The sequence below is a fragment of the Calidris pugnax genome, unplaced genomic scaffold (assembly GCF_001431845.1).
Source record: "Calidris pugnax isolate Ruff unplaced genomic scaffold, ASM143184v1 scaffold244, whole genome shotgun sequence".
Lineage (NCBI taxonomy): Eukaryota > Metazoa > Chordata > Aves > Charadriiformes > Scolopacidae > Calidris > Calidris pugnax.
The window spans coordinates 1,639,528-1,657,650 of record NW_015091141.1 but is presented as its reverse complement, the minus strand read 5'-3'; the positions used below and the strand labels follow the sequence as shown (position 1 = coordinate 1,657,650).

General features: G+C 44.7%; 1 protein-coding gene across 1 annotated transcript; it reads right to left on the bottom strand.

Annotated features, from left to right (window-relative positions):
* Positions 1-3,096: 3,096 nt before the first annotated feature.
* HN1L (hematological and neurological expressed 1-like) lies at positions 3,097-14,135 on the bottom strand. Its single transcript, XM_014958811.1, has 5 exons — positions 13,983-14,135; positions 8,682-8,830; positions 8,062-8,204; positions 6,226-6,271; positions 3,097-5,472 (listed from the first exon to the last, which is right to left on the bottom strand). The coding sequence occupies exons 1-5, from the start codon at positions 14,024-14,026 to the stop codon at positions 5,288-5,290; spliced, it is 567 nt and encodes a 188-aa protein (XP_014814297.1). The 5' UTR covers positions 14,027-14,135; the 3' UTR covers positions 3,097-5,287.
* Between the last annotated feature and the right edge of the window lie 3,988 nt (positions 14,136-18,123).

Sequence of the window (18,123 nt, the reverse complement as noted above, 5' to 3'; positions counted from 1 at the left end):
TGAAGATGTCAGGAGATTCTAGTGACCTTCAAGGCAGTTGCACAAAAAGCATCTCCAGGTTGGGAGGATTCTACCAGAGCCTCTTAACAGCAAAGGCTTGTTCTTAAAAGACTGCTCCTGCCTTTTAGCTCAGATGAATAAAGCTTGAAGCTGACTTAATAACAGCAAAGAGGCAGAGGTACTTCTGCACCAGTACCTGCCCATTGCCATTAGAGTTCATCAACAGCTTCCTGTTGCACCTGTGTAACTGCCTTTTTTTTTTTTTTCATTAATTACTCCACCGATGATAGCAAAGCCACCTTCACTTTGCCTGGCTTCTTGATTCTTGGCTTGACACCTGCTGTTGAGATGCCAAACTCACTTCTCAGAAACTTTTTACAAAGTAATTGCAGGGCTCTCTGCTTTGAGCTCTTCATGAAAATGAAGGGGTGGCATTCACAGAGGTCAGCACACTGCAAGAAATGGAAAGAAACAACCAGCTGGTTTTGTTTAATAGTTGCAGTGTTGCACCGCTGCTGTATACAGGTAACCAACCCCCCCAGCCCTCACCCCTCTCCCAGCCTTGGGCAACCCCGGGAAGGGTAAGCTCTTTTCAACAACATCCTTTGGCAGAACCTGCCTCTGGTGTAAGACACAGTCCACTGCAACTCCTAACATATAAACTGTGAAACTTTAAAGTGAACTTTAGTTCAGGCAACTCACATCGAGGTGGATTTTTTTATTATATTTTTTTTTGCTCATCATGCTTCCAAGCATGCTCCCGGGAGCCAGAATGTTAAACGTTTTCACAGCAAGGAGCACACATTTACCCAAGCCTGCACGAGGCAGCAGTGGAGGAAGAACCATCAGCTTTATGAAGAACCTGGCACAAGACGAAGTTCCCAGTTACTTCCCATAGACCTCTCTGCTTTGGATACAATGACACAGAGCTGTTTGTGTTTTGGGTTAAGCGGCAAGTAGCATGCACCCAGCAGCAGCACAGGAGGGATAATCAAGAAGCCAAAGGCAGCATCTCTACTGTTAAAAATATATGTATATGTAGGAGGGAGGCGGAAAAGCAGTGGGTAAGACACCAGAACCAGAAGCTGGCTGGAGGCAGAGGCTGACGGGCAAAGCAAATGACCGCGTCCTTGATGGTTAGGCCCAGCATTTTGACCTACTGGAGGAGGAGGAGGAGGTCCTGTTACGAATATAACGAGTTGCAGTTTGAAAGAAAGGGAAAGCCAGATGCCAGACAGGATAGTCTTTGTCTCCAGAAGCAAGATAAAACTAAAAATAATCAGGGCTGTAAATTTAGCACAATAATTAAAAGCTGCTCTTTCTGCTCATTGACTGTTTTGAGGGAGGAGCAAGCAGTCATGGGTCTGGCAGCCCAGACGTGCAGCTTGGTCTGCTGGCTGCTTGTGGGGTGCTGTGCACAGTACTTGGGTAGCAATAAATCATTACCCAGTCTACTTCTTGCACAGCTGATAACAAGTAATGACATAAATGGCTTATGTGCCAAAGTTTCTCTACAGCCCTGCCCTGTTACCAGCAGACAACCTGGGCTCACGGAGGTCAGTGTCCTTTTGCCTTCTTTAGTCTAGAACAGCACAGCATCCTGGTGGCAACCCCACTTTGTTCCTCAAGAAAAACAAACAATGGAAAACTCCAGCCTCAACAGCCTTCATTCAGCAAGAGCTTCAAGCTGAAATTCAGCAGGAGACACACCAGGGGGCCTGAACTCAGTGCTGGGTGCCCAGCCGGCTTCAGAGCTATGAAGATGCATCTTGTCAACTGTGCACAGTCCACGTTGACAGGTAAGTGTCAAACTTCACCACACAGACACACCGGCAGCCAAGATACCTGGGCATCCCTGTGAACACCTTACGTGTAAGCAGCAGCGAGAATGCTTCAGGGAACACACCACAACAGTTGCTCATGTAGCGCTTAAACAATTGTCTCCACATCTGTACTGCTTTACAGATGTTCTCTCACTAGACAAGCCCCAAGAATGTACTTTAGATATTCCAAGTCTGATTAACCTCTGTAAATCCTTCAAAAAACCACAGTAATGTTACTTAAAATGCTGAGAGAGAGGACATTAATCTTCCTCATTAAGAGCATGAAGTGGGCTGTTTATCAACTGTTAATAGTGTTAATATCAGACAGCGCTTGCTTAAAAGATATTGCATGGAAATCAGCAGTCTCAACAGGGGAAAGCAGGGACTGATCTGGGCTAATCAGGTTCTCAGGGGATCAGGAGGGATGATGCTCATTACAGCATTCATTAGAGCAGTCTGCTACTAGATGGGCATGGTGAAATATTTTGGAACTAAGCAGCAGCTATGTCTGGAATTGTACACAGGACTTATGAAAGCATGCAAATCATCCTTTATCCACTTTCCAAGCTAAGCTTGGTATAAAAGATACCATCCTTTTCCTTCCAAGACTGAAACAGTAGCCTGGCTAATAGTCTATCCTCAGTGTTTAAGCTACAAACCTTCAATTTAAGGGTAAGGAGGTAGCATACAGAGTTGCAAATTGAAGCTATACTGTAATCTCCTAGCTGGCAGCAGTTCAAAGGGAGGACAATCCTTTGTTGCTTACGTGTTATCTATCATGAATATTCCCAAGTTCCCACACTCCACAGATCCTACCCACAGCACTGTGCACACCTGAGAGAAGAGTTCTGAACTACACACGGCAAAAATGCCAGCACAGAGCACAGAGGTCACTGCAGAAACGTGTGCTGCCCGAGCGGCTTTGTCAGGCATCACAGTCTGTAAATTAAGGGGTGAATGGAGCAGGGTTAAAGCACCCTAGCTGAGAGTCCAGGCAGGACTTGGCAACCAGTCCAACCCCCACCAAATGGGGACTTCTGTAGCTGTAGTTACCTTCACACCATCCTTGGTACCGGTCCCTCCACTACCCCCAGGAACAAGAGGTGCTTGTCTCAGGAGCAACCTTGAGCAGGATGTCACATCTCCAAAGCATACTACCCACTACAGAAGACCTGAAAAGATTGGTGCAATTTTTCCCACTTCAGGTAACAAAATTCACCAGTGTATCTCCATTGAACTAGATTGCTGGTTCATTTATAAAAAGCAAACACAGTGAAGTAACAAAATACAGAAGTTTATTGACAATTGAATGATTTATCATTTGATTTCCAATCTCCTCCTGTCCTGGAGAAATGTCCTAATCAATCTTACTTGATGAGTTGAAAATGTGGTTTAGATTCCAAAGAAAGAAGTGCAAGAAAATGAACACAGTTTAACTAATTTAAGGCCTAGTTGGAAGTTGCTGTTTAGAAGACAGGCACTGTAGCCAATGCACATCAGGTAGTAAAAGGTGCCAAGCCCAAGCTCAGTATTACAGACGGCGATAGTCACAGCAGTCTCCTCAATGCAGAAAGCTGCCTCCGGTTGGGTTTTCCACATGGCAGCCCCTTCAAACCCTCTCAAGTACCAGAAACAAGGAATTGAAACAGACAGATGTGTCTGAGAATCAGGCAGATGCCAGGCATCGTGGACTCAGGAACAGCTGCTGGGAAATACATGTTTGGAAGTAACACAAATCCATGACAGGGTTGCAGTCAGAATCACTGCCTTGCTTTCCTGGGGGTGGGGCAGTAACAGGGACTTCCAAACCTATCTGAAAAGTACAAAGGCATTGAAATCCCTACTTCCCACAGCTACTTCTACCCTTAGCACTGCCCTATATATTTCACTTCCACCATTTGAAAAGGCAACTAAGTCTTCATGCAGTCATCCACCACTTCTGACATCAACCGAACCAAGCAGCCCACTGAGCACGAGTCACAGGATGTTTTAGCACCTGGCCCAGAGGCAGTTCCCCCTCCCAAAACAGCAGGGGACCTGGGCTAGAACAGCAGTGGGCTGATAACAACACAGATAAGGCCACTTGTTCTATGGTGTACCTGAACAACTCCTGTTTGGCTATGTCAAATTTAAAAAGTCACTATTAAATACATTGAACAGTAAGCACCTAATGTTAACATTCATATATCAGAGCCCTGGATATGATCAGAAAGTCCATTCAGAGAACAAATTATGGGAGCTACCCTCCTCAACAAACGTTTGTGCAAAACATGCACATCTTCCAAACACAATTTAAGACAGCCAGCTCAACCACAAGATTTGTATTACTAAAGTCTTTGTTTCTCCAACTAGGATAGTCTACAGCATGTCTCAAAAGAACTACAGCTGTGGTTTGGGGAGAATCCACATCCTTCTCCCAACCTTACCAACAAAAATCTGAGGCAAAGGCAAACATAAGGCTGACCAAACACACAAGAATTCACTAACAGAATCAGCACAGATAAACAAACAAAAAATACACTGTAGTAAAGAACAGTCCTGGTTTCCGCAGAGTACAAAGTAAGAAGCTTTGCAGAAGCTAAGGCGTTTCTATAGGAGTTGGGTCAAAGCTGGCTGACATGTCAGTATATTCTCCATGGTAACGGTACACTTCTGTTCAAAGAGCACCATAAAGCTAGTGTTTGCACCCAACCAGGATACTTTAAATAGAAATCTTCTAGAAGCACCTAAATGAAACAGTACATTGGACTGATATTATCACTTGTCAAGAGCTTGTCATAGTAATCAGCAGATTACTGAAGGCCTGAATACTCTGGGGAGGAGAAGACATGATATTTATTAACATATGATGGTTTAGGAGTATTAAAAGAAACTTTCAGGATGTTTTGTCTTTGTATCAGCAATTGTGTGCTGCAAAGCAAGAAAGGAGACAAAGAGAACCAAAGACTGGACACTCAAACCCATGGCAGCACTACTTGTCCCACTAGAACACATTTATATTCAAGTGACTGCAAGTCAGCACATACTGTGATGCCACATCTTAAGGAGAGCAGAGCCCTCCTGCTGTGCTTCACAGTCTTCCAGAGGTGACCTCCAGGTCCCCACTCACTCAATGTTGTACATGTTGACTACAAGGATAAGCCTGACTCCACAAGAGTGTCCTGAGCCATGAGCTAGCCAAGAACCTAACAGTCTGATGAACTCACCACAAAGCAGCACTGATCTTTCACAAAGTTACACTGATGTCCCCTCTGCCAGTCCCATACTCGCATCTTCCACAGGGCACCCTTTCCCTCCCCAGCCCTCCCTCCCCAAATCACCAGGATATCCTTCCTACACACGTTAGCATAACCTTCATCCATCTGCCTAAGAATCTATCCACAAACAATAGTCTATAAACTGACCTCCTGACCACAGACAAGAGTTTCTGTGCAGACTCCGTTAGTGAAAGTGAACGGAGGGCCCTAATAGAATGCAATACTGGATTTCCCCCCTGGCGGATTGAGAACTTTGTTGTGTGAGCGTGGCCTTGGTCCCAGTCGGGGCTCATGATTGTCTATCTTGGGTTCTGGCTCCTTGCATCGCTCCTCTTTGCCCAGATCTTTTTTCTCGCCTCCATCCTCCAGCTGCGGTTTGATATTTTCTGTAGCTGAATAAAAAGAAAACAAGGATTAGATCAACTTGCTATTCTGTAGTGCAAGAAGTGCCTCTTCATCTGTAGGCTGCATCAATTCCCACCTCTCCCATCCACAGGGCACTAAGGTTTCTCTGTATCTGTTCATTTTTCCATGGAGGACACAGATGCTGAGGAAAAATTTAACTTTTTGCAACAATGCCTCTCTTCCTTCAGCGATCTTTTCTAACAAGGATATGTAGCCAAGTCATATGCCTTTGGAATTATTTTGGCAGTTTCAAGCAATTAAGAGATGCAACATCCCCTTGAATCCTCTCACACTGAGCTCAAAAGCAGCGTTCCCATCATTCTTTAACAATAACTAGCTGAGCAATAATATGTTTTGTCAGTCAGCTATCTGTTATTTACAACTATGGAAGGCCAAGATTACACACTTGAAGGATATGGCAAGAGAGGAAGCAGCAATCTGATAAGATGTTTTTGTATACATATACAGATTCTATACGTATCTATATACATACATGTGACATCAAGCAAAGTAGATACACACACCCCTAGTATCCAGATTTACACCTGTGGTGTTCTCCTCGGTAAGAGGAAGAGAACCGTTTTGCTACAGTCAAATGATTAAATTTCTGACTCTTGGAAGGAAAACTTCTCAGTTATATTATCCTAAACACCAGCCTTGGTCTTATGTTTTTAAGAGGAAGCATAAGAAACTATTTCTCTGAGCTTATCTTCTCAAATAAGGGAATTTCTCTTGCTGACCTTCCAACTTCTTCGGTGTTTCATCTTCTTTCAAGACAATGTGATCCTGCAAGGAAACCAAAACCTATCTTAGTATATTACTGTTCTCGTCACAAAATCCTTCAGAAAGTTATGCTTTGTTTCTAATCTAAGTTTATACGTTTATCACGGGAAAAGTCAACAGCTGCTTACACTGTGTGCAGCCCCGCAGCTGCACTGCTGCCTATCCCCAGAAGGCTGGCAGAAGGCAACTCCCATGTCACACCAAGGTGCACACCTCAGACAATTCATTGAAATGCAGATGATGACACTACATTAGTTCATTAGAGGCTTAAAACTTTGTTTGTGAGAAACAGCTCTGTCCAAAGGCCTGGAATTGCTGTTCTTGTCAAGCACCCTATTTATGTTCAGCAATTTCTGTCCTCCTGTGAATATCGAGAGACCCAAACAGTCAGGTAATTAACAAAACCCTTTAATACCATTTCCCCAGCAATTCCAAGTGACTGTCAGCAGCACACAGCAATACTTGAGAAAAACTTGCATGTTTTCCCACCCATTAAACTCTACCTGCAGTAGTTTTTGTAAATATGCTATCTGCTTTCCATCCCAGTATTTCTCACAATTCCAATGCTCTAATTAAAGACATAGGAATTTCTTAAGTGTTGTCCTGTTTATCAGGAGTTCATAAAAAATAATGTTACATTTTTAAAAGAGCAACTAAAAAGAATCAGAGACCAGCCCAATAAAGGTGTACAGAGGAACAAAACAAAGCCCTTCCCTGCACCAACAGCACTACTGCTGAAAAAACCTAGTTCGCAGTCTTCTAAAAAGAGGAGAAAAATCTTTCTCCTCTTTTCTTATGACCAAATCCCCCAAAATACACCCCAGAGCCTGCATAAAAAGTCAGGTAAAGCACACCACCAGAACCTTCAAATTTAAGGGGAAAAGGAGGAAAAAAAATGGACTAATCTTTTCTTCCTAAGGTTCCAGGAAAAATGAGACTGCTGCTACTTTTTCAGCACTAAGTCAGTCAGCTGTATTTCATGGGATGTTAAGTTCCTGTGCTATCCTACATGCCAACAGCACTGCCAAGATAGTAGCTACTCACTCAATAGCATCTTAGAGTAAGGCAGCAGGTTGTAAATCTGAATATAGGGCATTTCAATACAGAAATAAAGTATTTGGCAATGTAACCTCCTTTTTTTCCAGAATAAATTGGGTCATAACTACAAGACTCTCCAACTATTACACATTCCAGCTTTAAGATCAAAAAACAACAACTGATATAGCAACGCACACTTTTGCCTGGCATCACAAAGTCAAGTGCGTTGCAGACCTGACACTCGAACCTGATCTCATTATCCTTTTCACTTTGATCACCGAAGCTCAATCTCCTGCTAAAGTGCTTCCATGTTGCTCGTAGGTGGAAGAGAGGTGAAGGGCACAGCCAGGCTACATGAAGAATTATGACTGTAGCCCACTAGTGCTCACTGACTGTCCAAAGCTGGTATCAAGCTCACCTCTGCTAAATTGCAGAATAAAAGGAAATATCCTACTCCTGGTTGTGTGCCAAGAACTCCAGCAGGCTTCTGAAGCATTTCTTCCTCCTCTTTTTTTTCCAAAACACACATCCACAGTCTAATTAACAGTTCTACTGCAAACTACAGAGCATGCTAAGATCCCATGCACCAAATCTAACAAGCTATCAAATGGAGAGTTCAGGAATAACTGTCTAACTTGAAGTCATCCTATGCATAATTCATCTGATAAAGAACACAAGCACTGAATTGTGACAAGACAGAGACAACTCGCTGAGGTGCCAGCTCCTTGGTTTGACAGTGCAAGAAGTACAAATACCTTGGGCTTGTTTGGGTGCGCTCGCACAACACTGGTAGGTACAGGAGACCCAAAGATATCACTTGTCTTCCCACCAGGAGGATTCACGCGTGGACGAGGCTCAGCAGAACCAGAATCCTCAAAAATACCACTTTCTTTTCCCCCTGCAAGGCAGTTGTTAGATTTATCATTTTTTTTTCTAGATGACTTAGTTTTACCACACTATATTAAAAAAAATTTAAAAAGATATAAGAATTCAAAGACTTCCAGAAACCTACTGCCCAGAGACTTACTTTTACTTGCCTGGAGATACTAGCTGAAATCCTTTGTTACAAGAATTCCCTAGAGGATCTCAGACTCACAGCTGTACTAACTGCAGCTAACTGATGACACAGGTCTCAAATAGAAGCAATTTCATCATTTCCTAGACCTCAACTTGGAAAGGATTAGACTTGTGCTAAAAAGTCTGTGAACACGTAGATCAGTGAAATATTCCTATATTCAGAAGTCTGAATAGCTTTATTGTTCAAGCCCACTCATAAAAAGACAGACAGATCCCAGTGTTCCACTTTAGGAATATGAATCCAGTTCTGTGCTGCAATTCAGAGCCCAGTCACACTGAAGGTGGTGGCTGCTCTTACCTGGAGGGTTTGTTCTTTTTGGAATGTTTTGAGGTTCTTCTGAAGCTCCAAAGATATTGGATGCCATCCGGTGTGGCCTGCTTGAAGAAGAAATTTCTTCTATACTTCCAAAGAGATTACTAGATCCTCCTCCTGGGGGCTTCAGTACCCTGTATTGCAGAATGAGAGAAGCAAGAGAAAAGTTTGTTTGAAATTTACAGCATCCAACATATTTTATGTCCCCTCCCCATTCTCCCTTGTATGTTATGAATAACTGTTCTGATTTGAACTTACTCCAAGTAACTCTGCTATGTCCACCGGGTATCTTCAAGAGCTGTTCTAATAAAATATTCTCAAGTTCAGCACAAATACTGCCAGCTTCCTAATCAGTCAACTTGATCATTATGTTATCTACGATTATCTGGAATGATCATAACAGCACCGCCAGAACCAGACCAGTCTGCTAAACTGCACCTACCAACTTTGCACCTGTGACACAATGCAAAACCGTTGACTTCTAAATAAAAGTAGACATTTCGTAACTACTAAAAATTTACTAGTTTCAACCATTAGTTATCACATTAGCTGCTGCAGAGTTTAGAACAGAGAGGCAGAATGCCAAGCAGCCAAATTTTTAGTGGTCAAGATGCAAATCCATTAAAACCAAAGCTTGGCACTGGAGGTATTTCAAACAGATCCTCATAAAAATTGGAGGTTACAATGGACTGACTTCTTGAAAACCTACCGAAAGTCATGCTTGTCCACAGTTAATACCTATGTTCAACAGATTTCAGGTCCTGTCCTGAACAGGAACTGAACCACTATGTGGGAGTAAAATCAGTGGAATTAAGTGGAAAACTAACAGAAAAAAACATGGGAAAGCGTTGAATACCTAGGTAACAAAAATAATCTTTACAGTTGACCAATAGCCCACAATCTTGGCAACTGAGCAAAAACAGTAGCTGAATTATACCTCTCTTAATCCAAATACTTTATCTGGGACCTAAACTAACCAGTCTTCTTTACACAAAGAGAACAGTTATAAATTGCAAGATCTTTATCCCACTCTACCCAAACAGAATTCCAATGTCAGTGAATTAACACAACATGTGCCCTCCACAGATCTGTGACAGAAGCAAGCCATTTCAGGTTAGATATCTGCCATGCATAAAAAGAAGTTCCTCTTGGAGCCAAGATCTACCCCAATTTAATCCTAAAACCGAATTTCACAAACATAGAGATATTTGGCTACCCTGTCAGAAAATGAGCTTTGTCAGCATTTCAGATCTCAGGATGCAGAAAGCAGTTTTATTTGTTCTGGAAGGAAGGAGGAAAGAGTTCCTCTTTTAGCCTGGGAATAGTTCATATAGTCAGGACTAGCCTCAGAGAGACTGTCTTCACTGGCCAATATCAGTATTTTAATCCTTGGTACAATAGTGAACTTAAACTCCTTTAGCTTGAGGGAGTAACTAAAACTTCAACAGACAGGATAACCACCTCTAAGCAGAAGGTTTATTTACAATTTAGCGTCCAACAGACACTAAATTGTAAATCCAACTATGTAGACAATAACTAATCCAACTATGTAGACAATCAACAATTGTAGATCCAACTATGCTATAGGTTTGAGGCAGTTTAAGCATTTAAACTTGGAAGATGGAAGGAACAGAAAAGGGAACAATTAAAAAAACCAACCAAACCTAGAGGAGTTTGCGAAGGGGCTCCTGTTAAAAAGTAGGCCTGCTAATATCCCTCATATAATTTAAGTGATTTCAGACTTTACCCATTATTTTCAGTTTTGTTTTTTGTTTAAACACTTCTAGTCTTTCTTGAGTTCTAAATATACTGTCAAAGAGAAACATAGTTTATACAAATGGAGTTTTTTACACTATAGATTCACTCTATATACCATGCTGTTTCCTTAAGCCCTCCTATGCTTGTAGGCATGTGTTAACAAAATAACTACATTCAGATTGTTTTGGTTTAAGAAAAACAACCTATCATAAGAACCAAATTACTTCCCGTTCCTGCAACTGGATTTAAGATTTATTGCAGAAAAAAATTCTAGAGAAACCCCATTTTAAGATTAAATGTCTTGATTATTCAGCCAACAAACTTAATTATGAATCAAAAGAAATCCAACACTGATTAATCTTATATTGTCCTCCCATTTTCAGCTCAGTATACATACTAAGAAAACCCTACTCTTGCAATCAACAAATCAGAGGCACCACTTTAGGTGCTTACAAGGCACTCTGAAATCAGTGTAATAGGTGACCTTTTCTGCCAGCGTCACCCAAAAGAATGTCTTGACTCTACACACACAACATGGATTTGCTTCCACAATTTCAGACACTTCTAATCACTAGGAACCTTCCAAATATTCCATAAACTTTCAAGTGACTGTGATACCAGGTCCATAAAATTCTAATTAATGCAAAGTCAGATAGCTAAGTCATTCACAAGAATCACCAAAAATAATCTTGATGTAACAAGATCTTCCAGCTTATAGCAAAGAGAACAGGGTTTTGAACTCCTTCACTTCAGCCAAAACCCGGGGAGAGCACAAAGCTACCCTCTTGCTGTGTAGCCTCAAGAGCATCGCTGACCTCCTTGTACTCCCATGTCACACCGTTGCAGATCAGGGAGATATGCAGGTCCCACATAACAAATAAGAAAATAAGACTCAGCCTGTGAATGTTAAACTTGGTAAGACAGCAGAAGCTGCTTCAACAGAGTACAAGGAAATTCAACATACACTTTATACTAATTTTAGTTTATAGTCATTTTATATTGGTATTATGCCAGTTTAGATAAAGAGATATTTTGGTGTCTTGTAGCCAGATAAATTAGATTTTCTTTCTTCCTTTGGGAGGAAGGAAGGGAAGAAGGGAAGGTGTTGTTTTATTCTTTTAAACAGTAATGAAAAAAAAACCACCTTTGTTTTCTATGCAATTTAAATCTGTCTGTTCTCCCCCTCCCCTCCAGTAGACTATAAGTCTGTCAATTCATCTAGAACAGCTAAATTAAGAACCCTACCCTTTAAGTTTAAAAGCCTCTACTAATTGCTTTGTTCTCTTCTGGCAGGCTTGAAGAATTTTAATTAATTCTTGTGGTCTTTTTCCCTACATTCTAACACACTTGAATTTGAGCACCCTTTCCTCATTAAACCTTTCAGTCAAACTACAGAAGAGGTCCCAAGACTTACCCATTCATTCAAGACACCGGCTATATAAATACTTTTTTTTTTTTTTTAATTCTGTCTGAAAGTTAAACACTGAAGTCCTACTGTTTTTCAGACAGTTCCAATAAAGCAGGTAAAACAGAAGAGTTGCATTATATGCGAGAGACCCTCACTAAGGTAACCAGCAGAAAGCAGGTGTTAAGGTTTGGAACACCGGCTCTAAAGCAAAGACCAGAGAGGTACTGGGGGCTCTCCTGCTGTGGGATCAATACAAATTCATGCCTCATGTCATAAACAAACAACAACCTTTGTTATGTCAGTTACGCGCTCTATCAGAAAGCTGGATGATGTTCTACAGTAACACTGATGGGGAGGAAGGGAACAGGCGCATTCCCTTTCCAAGATGGCCACATTTTGCATTTTCAGCTCTGTACAGTAGTTGTGAAACTGCTCATATGCTACATGAGTGGATGATACATAAAATCAATGCATCCTGATCGTGTGCACCAACAGCAGAATGATAGAATTCTCTTCTGCTTTGCTTTCAGAGCAACAGCAACTCTTAGACACGCAACTCCTCATTTTATTTTGGAAAAGCAAAACTTCCTTAAAAATGCAAAGCATCATTATTGAAGTTTAATAAAATAAAACTAGGCAGTTAATTCCATTCATCCAACTAGCTGTTTGCTATATCACTGTACACATTAACTGGATCACTTGAGATACATCTCACGAGGCAATTATTTAAGTAGAGGCTTTCATTTAAAGTATTTTTGGCATCCTTTATTTCTAATAGTAATACCTCTGTATTATGAAGTTCTCAAAATGCAAAGTATCTGTTTATAATTTCCTCACAAAGATTTTCACATTTCTCCATTAGGAAGAGTTATTTTTTCCCCCCCACTTCCACAGCTGTTGGCAGATGCTGCAGAGATTTTGAATTAGGCTCAGTTTTAATTAGAAAAACTTACACGTGTCAAGAACTGCAAGAGGATTTGCATTATCACCAAATAAAGTTTTGTTTAGGGAAAGAACAGAAAAAGCGTCTTTAAACCAAGTACTTTTTGCTTCTGATGGCGCAGGCTGTATGTCAGTAATCACTGTCTCGGAGCCCACCCCATGCCATCCAGTAACGCGGGTCCCGCAGCGCGGCCGCTCGCCCAGAGCCCTGCTGCGGCGTGTCGGGCGGGAGGAAAACACCGCCTCAGCGCCAGAGAACACGCGCCAACACAATCACCTTTGCTTGCTGGTAACTAAAAAGTTACGGCCTGCGTTCCAACTCCATCCATAAACCAACTTTACGAGTTAAACGTGGTTTCAAAATTACCACGAGAACAAAAGCTTCTCAGAGACTACACGAAGGACAGAACATCCTCACTAGTCTTTTAAAACCGGGTGGTAACGCAGAGCGCCCCGACACGATTTCGAAACACTTCCTTCCCCTCCGAGCACATGACTACCTCGCAGACGGATTAATCGCTCCGGCTCCAAGTTATTAGGATATATGCCCTTGTATCTATGCATAACAACGTACTTCATGAGGCGAAAACACGCGAACGTGCGCTTACGCGGGCGTTTGTGTGGCACCCTCTTACAGCTTCGCAGCGCGGCGCCAGGCCCCGCTCCCTCCCCGCGGCGCCACCAACGCGGGGCAGGACGGCTCGGCCGCGCCAGGACCTTCCTCCCGCACCGCGCCCCTCGCCGGGCCCTGACCCCCGCCCCAGCCAGCTAACCCCCGGCGGGACGGGACGGGTCAAGCGCTGCCGTCCTCCCTCCGCGCCCCACGCCTGCTCCGAGCCCCGCCAGCAACGCCGCGCAGCCCCCGCGGACCAGCCCCATCCCCATCCCCCGCCAGAGGGAAACTGAGGTACGGCCAGGTCTGCGGCCACCGCCCCGCGCGGGCCTCCCGCCTCAGCAGCCACCGGAAGGTCGGGAGTGGCCTTCCTACCTGCCGCCGCCCAACAGGCCCCCTCGGGAGGGACTCAGTCCCCCCGGCAGCCCCCGCCTCCCGCTCCTCGGCTGGAGCCTGCCCTTCTCCCGCCTCTCCCTCGTCTCGAACAAAGCCCCGCCAGGGGCTCCGCGCCGCTGCACGGCTCGTCCCGTCCCCCCGGGCCGCCAGCCCGTCCCCGCTGCACCACCTGGAGCTGGGCTTAGCCGAGTCGGCCTCAGGGCCCCGGAACATGGTGGCGGACAACAGGCTCAGCCCCACAGCCCCGCGCGTGGCGCTTCTCCTCGGCAGCCGGGACCGCAGGTAGGGCCGGCGGACCCTCCCTAGCTCTCCGTTGGTTGGGCTACCTGCCCATCAAGCCGAGCAGCCTATCGAAAACAGCTCGCCCTCTCGATGTCCCGCCTGTCCGGTGAGCCTCGCAGAGGGAGGGAAGCTTAAAAAGGGCTGGCATCGTCGCCCGTTCATTGGTAACACCGTGCGTCAGTCAGAGGGAACTGCAGAGCTATTGGCTGAGAGGGCGGAGTGGGGCGAGAGGTGAGAGGGCGTTTAAAGGGCCAGGCAGGGTAATTCCACAGAGAGGTGCGCTCTGAGGGGCCCGGGCGCAGCCGCAGAGCGGGTGTACCCCTCCCCTCGGCGAGCCCGGCCCCGCCTCGGGCGAGGGAGCGCGAGTTGTCTCCGCGGTGCGCGGGCGCTCCGTCGCAAAGGGTTGCGGATCGGTCCGGGAGGGTCCCGTTCCGGGAGGCCCCCTCTGGGCATCTCACCCGAGCCGTCAGAACTCCGGCCCGCCCTAAGGAATAACCTCACAGCGGCTTCATAACCCGGGGGCTCCAGCCTCGCCTCCGAGGCCTCGCCCAGTGTTGCCGGACGAGAGAGGGCCGCGTCTCGGTCCCGCGGAGGCGGCGGTGGGGAGCGGGCGCGGGCACGCGGGGATGGGCCCTCCGCCCGCAGCCCCGCCACCGGCGGCCATGGCTGCCCCCGGCGCGGGGCGGGAGAGGAGGCCGGGTTGGGGCCGGGGGAGCCGGTGCAGCCGCCTCCCGGGAGCCAGCGCTTCGACCGAGCGCTTCCGAGGGACAGTAACGCTCTACGTTAACATTTTCGGCTGAAGGTTTTATTTAACGGCTCTACAGATTTTCGTAAGGGCAAGAAGTAAGTTCAGAGGCAGCCACGTTGCTGCTTTTGTCTTGTGGGATTAAAAAAAAAACACCAGACAATACACGAGAAATAAGTAACTGCAACATTTTCCTTTGATAATTGTTTTTTACTTCAGAGTCTTTCCTTTTGTTTTTACAGTGTTAAGCTTTGGTCAATGGCAAAATCAGATTGTGAGGAAAAAGTGGTAGGATTCAGTATCAGCTGTGACATAAGGTGGAAAAGAGTCGAAGGTCTGTCACAGCATGTTGGAGGTGAGAAGCCGCACAGAAAGTGCGCACACTTGGTCACACAGTCCAGTTTCCTTGGTACAGAGGTGGTAGAGAGGAGTCCTCACTTGTTGGATGGAAAGGAAGCATCTATAAGTATTATTAATAAAAGTTTTGGTGAGCTTTAAATGTTCCTAATTTCTTATCAAAGAACAACTTGGGTGGGAAGGGACCTCAGTGCTACCCCTGGGCAGGGACACCTCCCACCAGACCAGGTTGCTCCAAGCCCCCTCCAACCTGCCCTTGAACCCCTCCAGGGATGGGGCAGCCACAGCTTCTCTGGGCAGCCTGGGCCAGGCTCTCACCACCCTCACACCAAACAAGTTCTTCCCCACATCTCAGCTCCATCTCCCCTCTTTCAGGGTCAAACCCTTCCCCCTCCTCCTAGGGCTCCAAGGGGGTCCCTCCCTAGCTTTCCTGGAGCCCCTCGAGGGACTGGAAGGGGCTCCAAGGCCTCCCCAGAGCCTTCTCTTCTCCAGGCTGAACCCCCCCACCTCTCTCAGCCCCCCCTCCCAGCAGAGGGGCTCCAGCCCTCCCAGCAGCTCCGGGGGCTCCTCTGGCCCCACTCCAACAGCTCCATGTCCTTCTGCTGTTGATGGCCCCAGAGCTGGAGGCAGCACTGGAGTGGGGGGCCTCCCCAGAGTGGAGCAGAGGGGCAGAATCCCCCCCTGACCCTGCTGGCCACGCTGCTGGGGATGCAGCCCAGGGTGTGGGGGGCTTTCTGGGCTGCCAGCACACATTGCTGGCTTATGGTGAGCTTCTAATCCACCAGCACCCCAAGTCCTTTTCCTATCATCTAGTTAAAGAACACTTCTGCACTTTCTCAATGCCAAATTTAACTAAAGCTGCCTTCATATATTGCAAGACCAAAATCCTAAATGTGTACCAAAAGGAATTAGACATTAGGTTAATGATATAGATCACAGGATAATTCAGCTTGAAAGGAGCCTCAGGCCTGGAGTCTAACCTGCTTGAAGCAGGGTGAGCTACATCAGACCAGCTTCCTCTGGGCTTTATTCAGTTTTCTCTTGGAAAACTTGAAAGACAGACACTGCTCAACCCTCTCTGGATAACCTGTTCCTCTTCCCAGTTGTCCTCAGGGTGAAAAAGTTTTTCTGGTAGTAGCTATCTAAAACGCGATGGCCTGAATACAACCTCTACATCTAAGTTCCCACTTATCTGAAGCTGGGAAGGTAAAAAAATCTGGGGGGGTGGAGGAACCCAAAATATACACACCCTTTTTACTGTACCCTTTTGCTTGGTGCGGGGTTCCACCCCACCCCACTCCCCCCCTTTCCCTTATTACTGGTGACCATGCACAAAGACAGGACATTAGGCCAGACTGCACTCTGGTTTGGCTCATTGCTAACACTGGCAATTAGCAGACACTACTGGGGATGGAAGCTGTAAACCAAAGTAAAACAAACCAGCCAAGACCTTCTCTCACGATGGGGAACATCATGAAACGTCTGCAATGGAAGATGTCAATGGAAGCTATGCCACCGACTGCACTGAAACCAGAGTTTCACCTTGGAAGGCTTGGCCTTATGGACAGATTATTAACCCCCCTCACCAAGGGGCCATTATTATGTAAATAAAGGTTACATGGAAAAATCTGATGGGGCAAGTAACACACTGGACATAAGTTAGACCAAGTATTAGTATGTATTTATGCACAAGAATAAAAACAGCTTTACAAGTTGAATTGGAAATTTAAACAGAGGAAGTTTAACAGTTTTTGTATATTATATTAAATAACCAAAACACCTTTTTCCAAAATTGGTAAAGAATAAATAATATAATTTACAATATGGTACAAAAAATAATCAGTTAAGGACAGGCATTCTGCTTTATACATACACTATATAGGTATATTTATAATCTATAAAACAAATTCACATCTCCAACAAGCCAGAAACCTTAGATGATATGGCTTAACTATTATTAAAAGAAACAGCATTAAATTTTGCTGCCAGAACCATAAGCTCTAAAGCAGTTATCACGTTTTGATAATTAATGATAACTTATTGCCGTAGTGCCTGCCAAGGTTTCACTTAGTTAACATTTACAAATTGTTCTGAAATTAAGAGATTCTAAGGTTTGAAAAGGTTACAAACAAAAAAAAAAGTGCAGTACTTTCCTTATAAATGCATCTGAAGTCTGAGTGTGAAAAACAAAATGCAACTTAGTTTCCATTCTGGGATCTGTGGAGTCAGTTAATGAGATGTCTTTATAGACTAATTTGATCCAACCTATTTCATTCAATTTAGAAATATGAAGAGGGGTGTCAAGAAAAGGTTTAACAATGCCATATTAAAAACAATTAGTATTCCTATGCTTAGTAGATTTAGTTATAAAGGATAACATGAATTGTGTGGGCAATCAGAATGCAACACGCAGCAGAAAACCCAGTTAGTGCACGCACGCACATACAGGTAGAGCTAATTCTCAGGATCTAGTACTGCTTTTCACCCACACTATGACGACAACAAATACTGAATTTTCTGCCATTCACCTTGCTGAACTACTCAGAACTTCCTTATTATATATTGTCACTAAACCAACATGGGGAAATCCTAAAGCAATACTGGAGGTTGTTATTGTCCGTTTGTCCCCTCCAACCAGCTTGCAGTGCCCCAGGAAGCTGTTCCACTAACACAGGAGCGTTTGCCTCACCGCCAACCCTGCGTGTTTCAGTCTCTTGCTCAGGACAGGTTGACATCGTGAAACTCACAGATTTTGTCACTTCTGCTGGGGAAGCTGAAATGACTAAAATTGAAAGAGTTTTGTGTTTTACAAAAAATAAATATATATATACACACATAAACATACATATATAGATGCATGTGTGTATACACACCCCTCCTATACCCCCCCCCCCCCCCCCACTTTTCTTCTTCACGTCGTTACACA

Coding starts and splice junctions, on each gene's coding strand:
- HN1L (XM_014958811.1), bottom strand. CDS start 14,026: ATGTTCCGGGGCCCTGAGGCCGACTCGGCTAAGCCCAGCTCCAG. Junction 8,831..13,982: donor TCGGCTAAGCCCAGCTCCAG/GTGGTGCAGCGG, acceptor TCTGCAATACAG/GGTACTGAAGCCCCCAGGAG. Junction 6,272..8,061: donor CGCACCCAAACAAGCCCAAG/GTATTTGTACTT, acceptor GTTTCCTTGCAG/GATCACATTGTCTTGAAAGA.